The 13,252-nt window shown below is 44.0% G+C and overlaps 1 protein-coding gene across 1 annotated transcript; it reads left to right on the forward strand.

Moving 5' to 3' along the window:
* Positions 1-721: 721 nt before the first annotated feature.
* Positions 722-12,697, forward strand: LOC106582750 (RNA-binding protein 5-like). Its single transcript, XM_045705807.1, is given in 26 exon segments — positions 722-864; positions 1,086-1,119; positions 4,720-4,891; positions 5,010-5,165; positions 5,339-5,408; positions 5,837-5,910; positions 6,742-6,825; positions 7,144-7,204; positions 7,707-7,772; positions 7,884-7,945; positions 7,947-8,045; positions 8,263-8,360; positions 8,513-8,600; positions 8,695-8,766; positions 8,865-8,928; positions 9,029-9,111; positions 9,230-9,350; positions 9,510-9,601; positions 9,698-9,877; positions 10,064-10,204; positions 10,520-10,594; positions 10,717-10,911; positions 11,060-11,134; positions 11,252-11,352; positions 11,571-11,700; positions 12,075-12,697. Coding segments are annotated over 25 exon segments (2,502 nt in total). The 5' UTR covers positions 722-864; positions 1,086-1,102; the 3' UTR covers positions 12,201-12,697.
* The last annotated feature ends 555 nt before the right edge of the window (positions 12,698-13,252 follow it).

Here is a 13,252-nt window from a genome sequence, read left to right on the forward strand (position 1 = left end):
GGTCTGCAGGAATCAACAGCCAAAGCATTGCCGGGAAAACTGAATGAAGATGTTTCTCCCACATAAAAAAACATCCCACTGTCAGTGTATCTTTTTATTTATTTGTTCAACTTTGTTTGATATCATTTACTACCCATACAGTAGGTGGCTTATTGCACATACAATGTGTGTGAACGCCATTAAACTATAGAAGAAGAGAACATTGTCAAAGTTTTTTATATTTTTTATAACCCAAGATAAACCACAACCTGTCATTTACAATGGGCGCAAATTAATCATACTGTACAAAACAATCAAGGAGGTGGGCAGAGCTAAGCAGAGCCATGCATCTTATTGGCGTGATCTATCATATATTTGCATATTACCATTAGGGAACGTCTATTTTGAAGTGCGCGTGTGTAATAACTCAACTTGCCCTTGCACTCCTAAACGACGCCATTTTTTTTTACAACTTCGACAAGGGGTAAATTCTACAAAACTTTGTCCACTGTTCATAACATATTTTAGTTTTGGGAAGAGAAAATCTACTGAGCTCAAATGTGTCATCGATGAGAAAATGTGCAGAATTTTGGCCAAAATCCATCTCGATCCATGTTCTCCCACTGGGCTTCCTCTCATCCCCATATGTGGTTGTGAGTGGAAACACCAACCGGATGCTTCAGATTTATACATCCGGTGAAACATCTGGCTCATTGTTTGGTGATTTTGTTTTCCACGTCCCCGCCGCAAAGCATCTTGGGAAGAAGAAGGTGCTGAAGACCAGTAACCATTTTTCCTGTGAAATGTGAAAGTACTTGAATTGTTTGCAAAACCTATTTAGCAAACAGATCATCATCGGGAATCTCTTACAGGTTTTTTAAAATTGTGAGTTAATATGCTTCTGTACAGTTGTTACGTTACTGTTTGTTCTTGAGCTAGCTGGTTCGTTTTAAAGCGTAACCTTAGGTCATTAGCTAGCTAGCTAACGTTAGCTATAACGTAACTTTAGCAATGATAGACTACTGTCTTATGAGTCACCATGTAGCTTCTGCTTCTAGTAGACAAGCCAATAAATGTTTTCTCTCTCCCCCCCCAATCTTTGATAGTCGTGACAACCATTGAAATGGGAGCTGATAAGCGGTGAGTAACAAATTAACATAACAATATAACGTTAGTGAACTGCACTGAGGTCGGAACACAATCGTTAGTTTAATGGAAAAATCCACTCATTCCTATTTAGTGTCACGAAACACTGCATTTTTTTGTTTAATGTTTCGTTTTGTCGTTTATAATAAGGTTGGTAACAACGTGGTTGAGAGCTTTGGGCCATTAATTTAAAGGTCGCTGGTTCGAATCCCTGGGCTAACTAGGTGAAAAGTCTGTAGTACCCTTGAGTAAGGCACTTAACTCTAATTACTCCTGTAAGTCACTCTTGATAAGAGCGTCTTCTAAATTACAAAAATGTAAATCTGTCAATGTTACAGCTCAAGTCAACTACAAAACCCGCAATGCTCTGTGGGCTGGTGAGGTAGCTATGCACAGTAGTACCAAAGTCAATATCAGCATTTGAAATAACTAAAATAGCCTAAACAAACGGCAACATCAATTTAGGAGTCTACAATCTCACCATGTTCAACCTGCAGATCGATGTGCCTCAGAGTGGAGTCTGACATCCGCAACGGCACCATGCAATGCACTGACGAGGCAGACAAATAAGAGAAATCTGTTAGACCCTCTTAAATTACAGCTTTCTGGAGGTAATATCGTAAGAATGGAATCCATGGTTTATTCGAGAGAAGACAATCTCCCGCGTTGACGTCAGCCAGCATTGAAACCTGCCATGTTTGATAATGTCCTCTAAAAGTCGTATTCATGTCCAGTGTCGTGAGAGCTGCTTTATCGGAATGCTACGTCATACCGACCAAATTTCTGCCTGCTTAAACGGCAATAACTCAGATGCCCAGGGAATCGCTAGAACATCGCTCAGCTGCACAAAAACAATAACATTCTAAACGGCTATGTCTTTAAGACGATGTGGAGCTGGCACGGGAGATGGGTCACAAAACCTACATCAATGGGATATGCCACTTTACTCAAAATTGTGCATTTATCCACACTGCGCAGCCGAGAAGATTGAAATACTGCATGTTTTCCCAGAAAACGGCCCTTTTTATTCTCATTCAACCTACCAATAGCCACTGCAGCCATTATGGAATGGCATGTCGCGTTGAACAGAGCTGATTGGCTGACACAGCCATTTCAAAATGGCTACAGTGGCTACTGCTAGTTAGCTTGGGGATGAAAATGGCAGTTTTCCAGGACAATTTGCAGTATTTAAATCTTCGATATATCAGTGGCATATCCCATCTGTGCATTGAGGTACATTTTCCCACCTATATCCAGCGCCGGCTTCACAGTGTCATATGGTAACCATGATTGCGTTCTGACGTCAGTGCAGATCAGTGTAAACTAACCTCTGCCGAGTCCCCAAGGAAAAATGGAAAGAGAGCCTGCGGGGCGACTTCAGCTTTTGGACCTTAACAAGGCGACACTCCATCTTAACCCCTCCTCCACATTTACTGGATTGGTTGAACAGTGCAGAGGAGAATCTACCCTGACAGACCAATATGTAGGGGGATCTAGGTTCAGGTTTTCCTTTGACACCTACTTTGTTTGGTTAGAGTAAACAAGCGTATTGGTAGGGTCTGTAAAGTTAGCTAGATATAACATAACACTATGTATTGCTTACATTACCATTCCACGGTTTACTAGCAGTACAGAGTAAACAACTCTCCCTCCTAAAAACGCAATGAAAGACATCTGGTAGGGATGTGCGTCTTTCCCTTTCAAGATGAATTGATACATAGCTACATGGGCTCCGATACGTGATATGATTTCGTTTAAAAGGATTCAGTGTGACTGTTTGATTGGAGGAATGAATCGATGCAATTTGGTGCGATATGATTCGGTGCCCCAACATTTGTTGCATAAACACATTCATTTCCCATTCTAAATTCAAATCTGTTGCTGGTGGAGCTCATGTGTTGGGCCTCTGAGCTGGATCTGTCTGAGCTGACTTCTGTGTGTGTAAATGATATGTCTATCAGTGGTGTAAAGTACTTCAGTAAAAATACTTTAAAGTACTACTTAAGCTGTTTTTTGGGGTATCTGTACTATACTATTTATATTTGACTACTTTTTCTTCACTACATTCCTAAAGAGAATAATTAACTTTTTACTCCATACATTTCCCTGACACCCAAAAGTACTTGTTACATTTTGAATGCTTAGCAGGAGAGGAAAATGGTCCTATTCATGCAGTTGTCAAGAGAACATCCTTGGTATCTCTAATGCCTTTAAACTGCTGGCTCACTAAACACACATGCTTCATTTGTAAATGATGTCGTGAGTGTTGGAGTGTGCCCCAGGCTATCCGTAAAAAAAAGAAAATGGTGGCATCTGGATTGCTTAATATAAGGAATTTTCAATTATTTATACATGTACTTTTGATACTTAAGTATCTTTAAAACCAAATACTTTTATACATACTAGTAGTATTTTACCCCCCCCCCCACACACACACTTTTGATCTGAAATCACCATCACCCACTAATACATTTTTCATTTTCTTCAGATTTAAAAGTGTTAGTAATGTATCAATATTTAGCTGTGACATAGCCAATGAATATGTAGCACAACTTTGGATATTACGCCACTCATCATTTAATTGTTTCCACCTATCTAAAAATGACCATATATACTGATTGTTTAAAGCAAAACTTAACAAAAGTATTGCTCATGGTGAACCTGAACAATCGGTAAAACACAATTTTCAACAGAGCATTTTGATAAAAAATAACCTAGCAAATTACATTGGTTGTCACTCCACTAATAAACCCTAACATTGTGCAAGCAGCCATTTGACAAACATTTGAATGCAAGAATAGGCCTACCTTTCTTTGGCTAGTGCGCACACGCACAGCGCCACGCACAGCGTGCAGTTAGACTAGGCTACTGCTATAGCCTGGGTTTGTTCGGCATTCAAAATGACTTGTAGATCAATGATTGTCAACATAATGACATGCTCAGTTCGACACTGAAGATGAGGTATTTTCGGAAGGTAGAAAGTCGTTTTTAGAGAAGAAAAAAATGCTGGTTAACTGGCGATTTGTAACATTTCAATCTTTTTCTGACCGATGCGTGCTACATTTGGATCTGTTTTGGGTCCCGCGGACTGATGCACTCATTTCTTAATCATTTGAACCGGGGACCGATGCGTATCGGTGACTCTTCACATCCCTAGCATCTGGCAGAAGTAAAATCATCCATAAACACAAATATCATTTTTTTTATATATCTTATGATCGGGTTTTCATTAATTTGATGTAATCTTCAAACCCATTCAAAACACCAGCGACATGAACACTGAAGTAGGAATGAGTCACTTGCACAGGATATAAACTGGTTAGGGCGTTAGGCAGAGTTTCAGTGGCATTCACAATATAAGGAAGCAGAGTGGTTTGCAAAATAACACTGACTAAATCCCACACAACAATGCAATAGTAGATTTGTTTCTGCTTGAAAAAACATAATTGTAAGGGTTATGTTGTTAAAATTGTAAATAATAGTACTTGGAGGTTATCTTGAGCCATATAATTACATTGGAACCCATTTCTTATTCCTTGAGTGTGTCAAAATTAGATCTGCGTTTTGACTATGTGCGTATGCCTGTGCGCACAGGGTGAGTCGCACAGAGCGTAGCGGCAGATACGGCGGCAACAATCAGGGCCGGGGTGAGAGGCGAGAGCGAGGAGACCAGGAACGAGAGCACGCCATGCGCCGCTGGGGTGAGGAGAGACGCATCGAACGCTACGATGGAGGGGAACACCGGGGGAACAGAGCCAGTCCAGAGGTATGCGTTCCGAGTCAGACGCCCAGTGACATGACTTGGCTAGGGAGTGCAGCCAAAACCAATCTTATTGACGACTAGGAGAATACACTGACCCGTGCTGTTTTATCCGCGCCAGCAGAGAGAACGGAAGCGACAGAACAGCGATAGATCTGAAGAAGGCTACCACTCTGATGGAGACTACCCGGAGCAGGACTACAGGGAGGAGCCAGGGGAGGAGAAGGAGAGTAAGACCATCATGCTCCGGGGCCTGTCTCTTCACGTCACAGAGGGAGACGTAAGTTCTTCTTTCTCTGCTTTAGACCCCACCCACCGGTCAATAATGTGGTTTGTGCAAAGAAGAGTAGACTATACAGTGAAACTAAAGGAGATGTTAGCAACTGTGTAATGTCAACTGAAACGTGTTGCAGAACTGAGGGCTACGGATTTAAATGTTCTTGTGCCTTCCAGATCCGAGCTGCCCTGGACCAGCTGGAGGGACCCCAGCCAATAGATGTCCGGCTGATGAAGAAGAGGACAGGTGAGACCCAGGCGTTCCATGGAGTCCCTCCTTTCCCCCCGCCATCTTTGACCACAGGGCCAATCTGCTTCAATTGGCTTCAGTTTTGCCATAGCAACATAAAAATCTGATGAAGTCGTTATGAATTAATGTCAAAAGCAAAGAAACAATATTTTACATTCTGTTAAGATGTGGAGCGAAAAGGTAAGTAAGAGCATCAGCCAGTCAAGCGCTGTTTTCAAATGAAATAATACATTAATGCATATAGGCACACTGAGGATGTATGGTCCAGTGTCACCCTGCAGGATTTCTTGCTATGGCAAAACCCAAAATTAAGGGCCCACTGTTTGCCATATTGGGTCCTGAAGCAGTTTGTGACAGAGTTTGAATGTTGTGCCCATGGACTCTGACTAACACTCCTCCCGTCTATATTTGAATGCTGTCTCTAGGTATAAGCAGAGGTTTCGCCTTCGTGGAGTTTTATCACTTGCAAGATGCTACCCGATGGATGGAGACCAATCAGGTTGCTTCACAATCGCCAAGTCTAGTTTTTACCTTGGAGATCTGGAAAAAAAAGAGAACCAAATGGCAACCAAAGTGAACTGAATAAGAACAAAAAATGATTTGATGGAAATGTGGATTTAAGTTGGAATTTAGTTGGAGAATACTATATTGGAATCTTAATATGGTATCCATAAAGACTGCATGGTTTTAGGGGTTAATTTAACTTTTCACTGATAATTCTTTAATCTCACTGCCCCCCATATTTTCAGGGTGTAAGACTAAGGTTTTAAGACGTTCGATGTCAGTAAAATTGAGCCATGTAGCCTAATTTAACGGAAACTTACCTTAAAACACTTTTGAGATTATAGTACCCTGCAATCTGACTGGTAAGATAACTCAGGAAGACATTTTTCTGAAAAAAGATAGTCAAAGGCCATCGGGGAAAATAAGGAATTCTGGCTCCTAGCCTAGTGTCCTCCAAATTTGAGCACTTACTTGTCAGTTGATGTTTTTTTTTCTTTTTAGTGATTGATTCATGCTGTACTTCTTAGCAAATTAATTTGTCTGTTGGAAGCATATCCCTGGTTCTAGGGAAGCCGATCAAAGTATCTCTATCATGATAACATACACACTGCTCCGGCTCAGTCTGGACACTCGGGTCCCAAACACCTTAAGAACCCTCTGTACACAAGCTCACATACACATCCTTCCGTCTGTCTTTGACACAAACGCCAACCGGGGTTCCCTTCCCTCCTTGCCAACACTGCTTGTATTTTGGGTGCAGCTAGAGTGAGACCTGCGCCAGCCAGGAAAGCTTGAAATGACCAACATTTTGTCCCCCCTCTTACAGAAACTCCTGGTCATCCAAGGCAAGAGTGTGGCCATGCACTACAGCAACCCCCGGCACAAGTTTGAAGACTGGCTCTGCAACACTGTAAGTTTCTGCTCTGGCTTGACTCCATATCCCACCCTGCCTACACTGTTTTCCCCTTCCACTCCTATCTGAAATGCTGTCGTGACAATGTTAGGCAATCAATTGTTACCTTATAGTCCAGAATGAGCTCCTGCCAAATGACTTTGAGCACATTGTTAGGTGTAGGAATGCCTGATTTTATTAGTTGCCAGTGTGAGCGTTTGGCTCAGGTAAGCACCCAATGCTGCACTGCTTTTAGTTTGCTATTCATCTGAGGCAGCGGTGTCCTGGACCTAAGTAGCTGTATTTTCAATAAAAAATGTGACCGGTTGCTTGCAGTGCGGCCTGTACAATTTCCGGAGGAGGCTGAAGTGCTTCAGGTGCGGAGCATCCAAAGCTGGTAAGTAGTTCCTGAATCAGGAAGCCACTGCTTGCACCCATCTGGATGGCCTGAGACAATGCCATGGGGCTACGCACAGGTGCAGGCGCAATAGAGAATACAGATACAGGGCTCTACAGTGCGACCATTCTACTCTCATATGTGTCTAAATATTTTCATGTGCGACCTGGAATTTAAAAAAATATATATATATTTGTCATTGTGCTACTAAATTTCTTTGTGTGCGCCTACATTTTTCAAGTTAGCGCACATGTGCTCCTTGTAATGAAAATACATTTAAAAAAAGGTCCGCGTAGAGCCCTGACTAATCACATTTCTTAGTATTGTGAACAAACCAGATTTAGCTGAAAACGTACTTGAGAATTGACAGGTGGAATAGCGAGGATGTCAAATCCCTGTGGAGCAGAAACATTTTCTAACTCATGTCCTGGGCTCTGTCATGGGTACTGAGGGCGAGGCGACGCTAATTCCCTGCTCTCATTCTTCCTGCTTTTCCCAACAGAGTGTGAAACCAGCAACGCCACTGGAGTCCGAGAGACCCAGCAGAGCGGAGACTACTACGGCGACAGTGAGTACCTCTCCGCCGTCATGAAACTAAGTCCTGTCAGATGACCGGGGGGGGGGGGTCTGAGAGCCAATGGGATCACTTATACTGAGTGTGTGTGTGTGTCCTCTCCAGCGATCATCCTTAGGAACATAGCCCCCCTTACCACTGTGGAGGCCATCATGACGGCCCTGGCCCCCGTACGCCAACCTGTCAACCAGCAACATCCGTCTCATCAAGGACAAACAGACGGGCCAGAACAGAGGCTTCACCTTCGTACAGCTTTCTTCCCCTCTGGTATGCCAGCCTTTCAGCAGAGCTCTCAACATTTTATTTGGTTTGAGTTTCTTTACAGAGCGACCTTTGTATCTTCAGCGATGTTTCCCTTTTTCGATTGTTAATGGTCAACTGGTGTTTCTCATCTTTGGCTTGGTTTAGTGGAGTCTGTATGAACTTTTCTCTAAGTGAAATGACTATATTTAGTCTTAAGTGCTTTGTTGTTTCTGCATCACAGGAGGCTTCTCAGCTCCTAACCATCTTACAAGGACTGCAGCCCCCTCTCAAGCTGGATGGGAAGACCATCGGTGTGGACTATGCCAAGAGTGCCAGGAAGTGAGTGTCCCGTCAGTGATGTCCTTGGTTAGGTTTAAGAGATCTCAATGGTTAGAGTTATAGTGTTCTCAGCATAATTCCAGTGGAGGATGTCCTCGAGGGCATAGAGATGGAGATGTCTCCCTCATCTCTACTCTTCTTGGTCTCTTCAGGGATCTCTTGCTCCCAGATTGTAACCGGATCAGTGCCTTCTCTGCGGCCAGCACAGCCATCGCTGCTGCCCAGTGGTCCTCCAGCCAGGTAAACGCGCACAAACCCACATCTCCTCACATACTAACCTGTGACGTTTTGTTTTCCCGATGCACATACTAACAGTCAGTGTGTTCCTTCCTAGCCACAGCAGGGTGCTGAAGGACAGCTGTCAGAGTACAGCTACCTAGAGGAGGGCTACGTTCCCTACACACAGGTACGGTGATGGTTACCCCAGTCTGTAAATACCTGGGATGCATTGCAGACACTGCTGCTTCAATGTGTGACTGAATGTGTGCCTTGCTGTGTCGATAGGACTACCAGGCCTACTACCAGCAGGCAGCAGGAGACCTCTCCCAGGGGAACGGAATACTGGGCGGTGAGAGGCAACATTTGCATTCAGTGTCCATGCCTTTTTTAATAACCTTCTAATTTGAGGAGAACGCGTGTAATAAAGCCTGGGTGTCTTTTATTCTCAGCGGCCCCAGCTGCTACAGGAGTGGTGATCTCACAGGTTGCACAGGTCTACCAACCCCGCCTCATCAGTCACACTGCCACACAGGTGAGTCTCTGTCTTTTAACCTTTGGGGCTGGTAATACACACACCGTCGCCTTTACTGCACCACAGGCAATATGCTTGCCGATAAAGATTCCCACAATGACCAATTGTGTGTCTGCAGGCACTGCAATTGGCCCAGCAACTGGAAGCAAAACAGACCGGCGTTCACTCGGCAGCTGCAACCATTACAGCGCCGGTTTCCACAGCAACAGCGACACTCTCTGGACTGGCCACAGACACTGGTAAGAGCCTCCCTCTCCTGTCTAACTGGCACTGCAAGTTCCAGTGCCGAATGAAGCATAAAAACTTGGTGGAATGCTTTCAGAATTAAAATGATCTACTCTACTCAAGCCAGGTTTTTGATTGTTTGTAATCTTCCATACTCTTGTCTTCATCCCCAGCTGTTCCCGACACCTCCACCTACCAGTATGACGAATCCTCGGGCTACTACTTCGACCCTGAAACTGGCCTCTACTACGACCCAAATACCCATGTAAGTACCCACACACCGGTCAATGTTTTCTGTTGCCATTTTCAAGGGTTCCACCATGCCTCATGAGTTGACTGACAGTTATCTTCTCTCCTCCAGTACTACTATAATTCCCAAACACAGCAGTACCTGTACTGGGACAGTGAGAAGCAGACGTACGTCCCTGCCTCAGCCGCCGACCAAACTGAGCAGACGGCAAACGCAGCAGCAGCTAGCAAAGAGGCTAAGGAATCCAAGGAGAAGAAACAAGAGAAGCCCAAGAGCAAAACGGCTCAGCAGGTACGCAGAGGAGACCGGGATCGCTTCAGATGTCAAGGCGGTACAGCTGTATATAAGAAAATGGAGGGGGCGTTGCCGTCTCTACATTCTGTTGGTATCAGGACAATGTCATGAAACCCTTGTTGCTGTCAAGGGGTGTTGTATTAAAGTGTGTGTAGTTTGACTGAGTTGTCATGCTCTTTCCAGATTGCTAAGGACATGGAGCGCTGGGCGAAGAGTCTGAACAAGCAGAAGGAGAACTTCAAGAGCAGCTTCCAGCCCGTCAGCCAGGAGGAGAGGAAAGAGGCCGCGGCCGCCGACGCAGGCTTCACACTCTTCGAGAAGAAGGTAGCCATTTTAGGTCTATCCATGACGATTAGAATCCTGTAGAGCAGGGTTTCCCAAACTCTGTCCTCGGGACCCCAAGGGGTGCACGTTTTTGTTTTTTGCCCTAGATCTACACAGCTGGTTCACATAATCAACTAATCATCAAGCCTAGTGATAGGGCAAAAATCAAAAACGTGCACCTCTCGGGGTCCCAAGGACCGAGTTCGGGGAAACGCTGCTTTAGAGGACTCATGCAGTGACACTTTTGACTTGATGGCATCAGATTGAAGAGGTGACTTGATGGCAGTGACTAGTGTTGTTGTGACTTTGCAGCAGGCTGGAAGCTTGGAAATGCTCATGTCAGAAGCAGTGCAGCGCCCAGAGGAGCAGGCCCCAACCAACTCAGCCAAGGTAAGATATTGATACTAGACTCAAATGTATGCTCAGAAATGACAGATCATACATTTTATCTTCCAGTCTTGTATGGTACCTACTTGGTTGTATGGTAACTATCTGGTCGTGTCTTTCCCCAGGTTGGTCTGGTGGCAGCCTACAGTGGGGACAGTGACCCAGAGGAGGGGGGTGCAACAGAGCCGGAGCGCGATGGTGGTGAGCAGGGCCAGGATCAGCTGACCGACTGGAAGAAGATGGCCTGCCTGCTGTGTAGGAGACAGTTCCCCAATAAGGATGGCCTGGTGCGCCACCAGCAGCTCTCTGACCTTCACAAGGTGCTGATCACTGACCCCCAGGAAGAACCCCACTTTAGTCTACTCACTAAACTGTTATGAAAATGAACATCTATTATGTGAAAGGAGCTTGTTTATGTATGAATTCAGTGTGAAGGGATCTTGATCTTTATTTGTCTTCAAATCCCAGCAAAACCTGGAGGTCCACCGCAGATCTAAGCTGAGTGAGGCTGAGCTGGAAGAGCTGGAGAGGAAAGAGACAGAGGTGAGCCTCAGACATGAAGACTGTTGGTTTAATGTTACTGGTTGACTTTTGGTTAATAGAAACCCTGTTGCCAGTTTTGTTTCTACATTCATTTTCTATTTCCCTCCCTGTGAACAGATGAAGTACAGAGACCGGGCTGCAGAGAGGAGAGAGAAATACGGCATCCCTGAACCCCCAGCACCCAAAAAGAAGAAATTCACAGCACAGCCAGCACTCGTGTAAGCTGCTATTGTGCTATAATCAGGCTTATTCTTATTATCATTGTTACCCAATCCTTTGTATATATTTTGTGTAAGAATTTTAAGATGGGCACGTTCTTTCCCCACCCCCCTTTTTGCTGTGGCAATAGTATTTTGTCGGCATGTTATAAATGTACACTGTGAAGTGAGATTGGGTAACAATGATTGTGTTGTCATTTCCCCCTTCTCCTCTGCAGTAACTATGAACAACCCACCAAAGACGGTCTGAACAGTGACAACATTGGGAACAAGATGCTGCAGGCCATGGGATGGCAGGAAGGCAGAGGTCTGGGCCGCAACCAGCAGGGCATCACTGCACCTATTGAGGTGAATCTCGTCCAGTTAAAACCAGTAATAGTGCTGCTTCAACCCAAAAGCAAAACCTGTGAAGATATCTTTCATATACAACAAAGTCTGTTAAATTTGCTCTTGTAAGTGCAGAACCGCGTTGTAGTGGTAACACTCCTTCACATATGCACCGGAGAACAGGGTTCAATTTTTGGGTACACTAACCACTTTCTCCCTCTTGCCTGTCTCCTCGCCTAATTAATTATTTATTTATTTATATATTTGATTTATTTATATTTATTTATAACATATATTTGATTTTATTTATATTTATTTATAATATATATATTTTTTTTTATACGCCAGTGTTGAACGGCTTTACTTATCTCCGACCCGCTATTATCTCCCTACAGGCCCAGCTGAGGGCGAAGGGAGCTGGTCTGGGAACCAAAGGCAGCAGCTACGGCCTGTCTGCCTCAGACACCTACAAAGACGCTGTCCGCAAAGCCATGTTTGCCCGCTTCACTGAAATGGAGTGATTTGCCAAATATACCTGCCTCCCAAGAACAGCCATATCCTACTGACCTGGTGCTATGTTCCCTGGGTTTCTGTGTGGGGCAATCCCCATCCCTGGGCATCTTAACATCTCTCCCTACATTCATCCATAAACAGACGCCTTGAGATAAAGGGATTGTAATGGCAGAGATTACATGCTTTATTAGGGGATTGGAGGGAGGGCCTTCCTTTGCATTTCTTTGGATGAATTTCTGAGTGCAGTCACATTGTGTCATCAGTCTGCTAGGGAATAGGAAAACGGAGAAAGGACTTGTCTATTGGAGAAATGTAAAACTATGAATTATGTAGTTTATGATTTGTATATATTTTATTGTGTAAGAATTTTAAGATGGGCATGTTCTTTCCCCACCCCCCTCTTTGCTGTGGCAATAGTATTTTATCGGCATGTTATAAATGTACAGTTTGTATGGTATGCGTTCTCATTTTGTACAGAAAATATTAAATGAGAGTGATCAACCAATTAATGTGGACTTCATTGTGGATGCTGAGCATAATTCTATGACTTTTGCAATCTCTAGGTAAACAAGCTGTTCAATTGCAGACTTTGCTTTAGCTTGCACTCAAATTACTACTTTTCACAAACTTGGTGAAAAATGAAATCTAGAAGCGCATTCCAAACTTGGGGGTCGGTCAGTAAAAAAAAAAAAAAAAAACATTGAGAAACTTGTATTTGTTTATAGTTTGTATGGGCTCTTCAGTCTACAACCATCTTGGGTCGAACTTCTGAAGTAGGGCCCCTTCATTTAATTTCAACCTAAAGTAAATGTTTTGCAGATGCAGTTGACCCCCCCCCCCCCGTTTCCTCCCACAGGCATGGCCATTCTACCAGAATTAAGATGTAGAGTACTGCAGACTACCGGCTACCCCTTTGCCATTAGGACCTCCCTGGTGTCTCACTGTACGAGGTAAGCAACCCGGTGGAGCTAATTTACTAGGTTTAGCATTGTTGAAAGGATGTGTTTTATTACAGCTCCCTTCTACTCTTCTGGATCTGACTAGATAGTTGTCTTTGCTT

The sequence above is a fragment of the Salmo salar genome, chromosome ssa22 (genome assembly GCF_905237065.1).
Source record: "Salmo salar chromosome ssa22, Ssal_v3.1, whole genome shotgun sequence".
Classification (NCBI taxonomy): domain Eukaryota; kingdom Metazoa; phylum Chordata; class Actinopteri; order Salmoniformes; family Salmonidae; genus Salmo; species Salmo salar.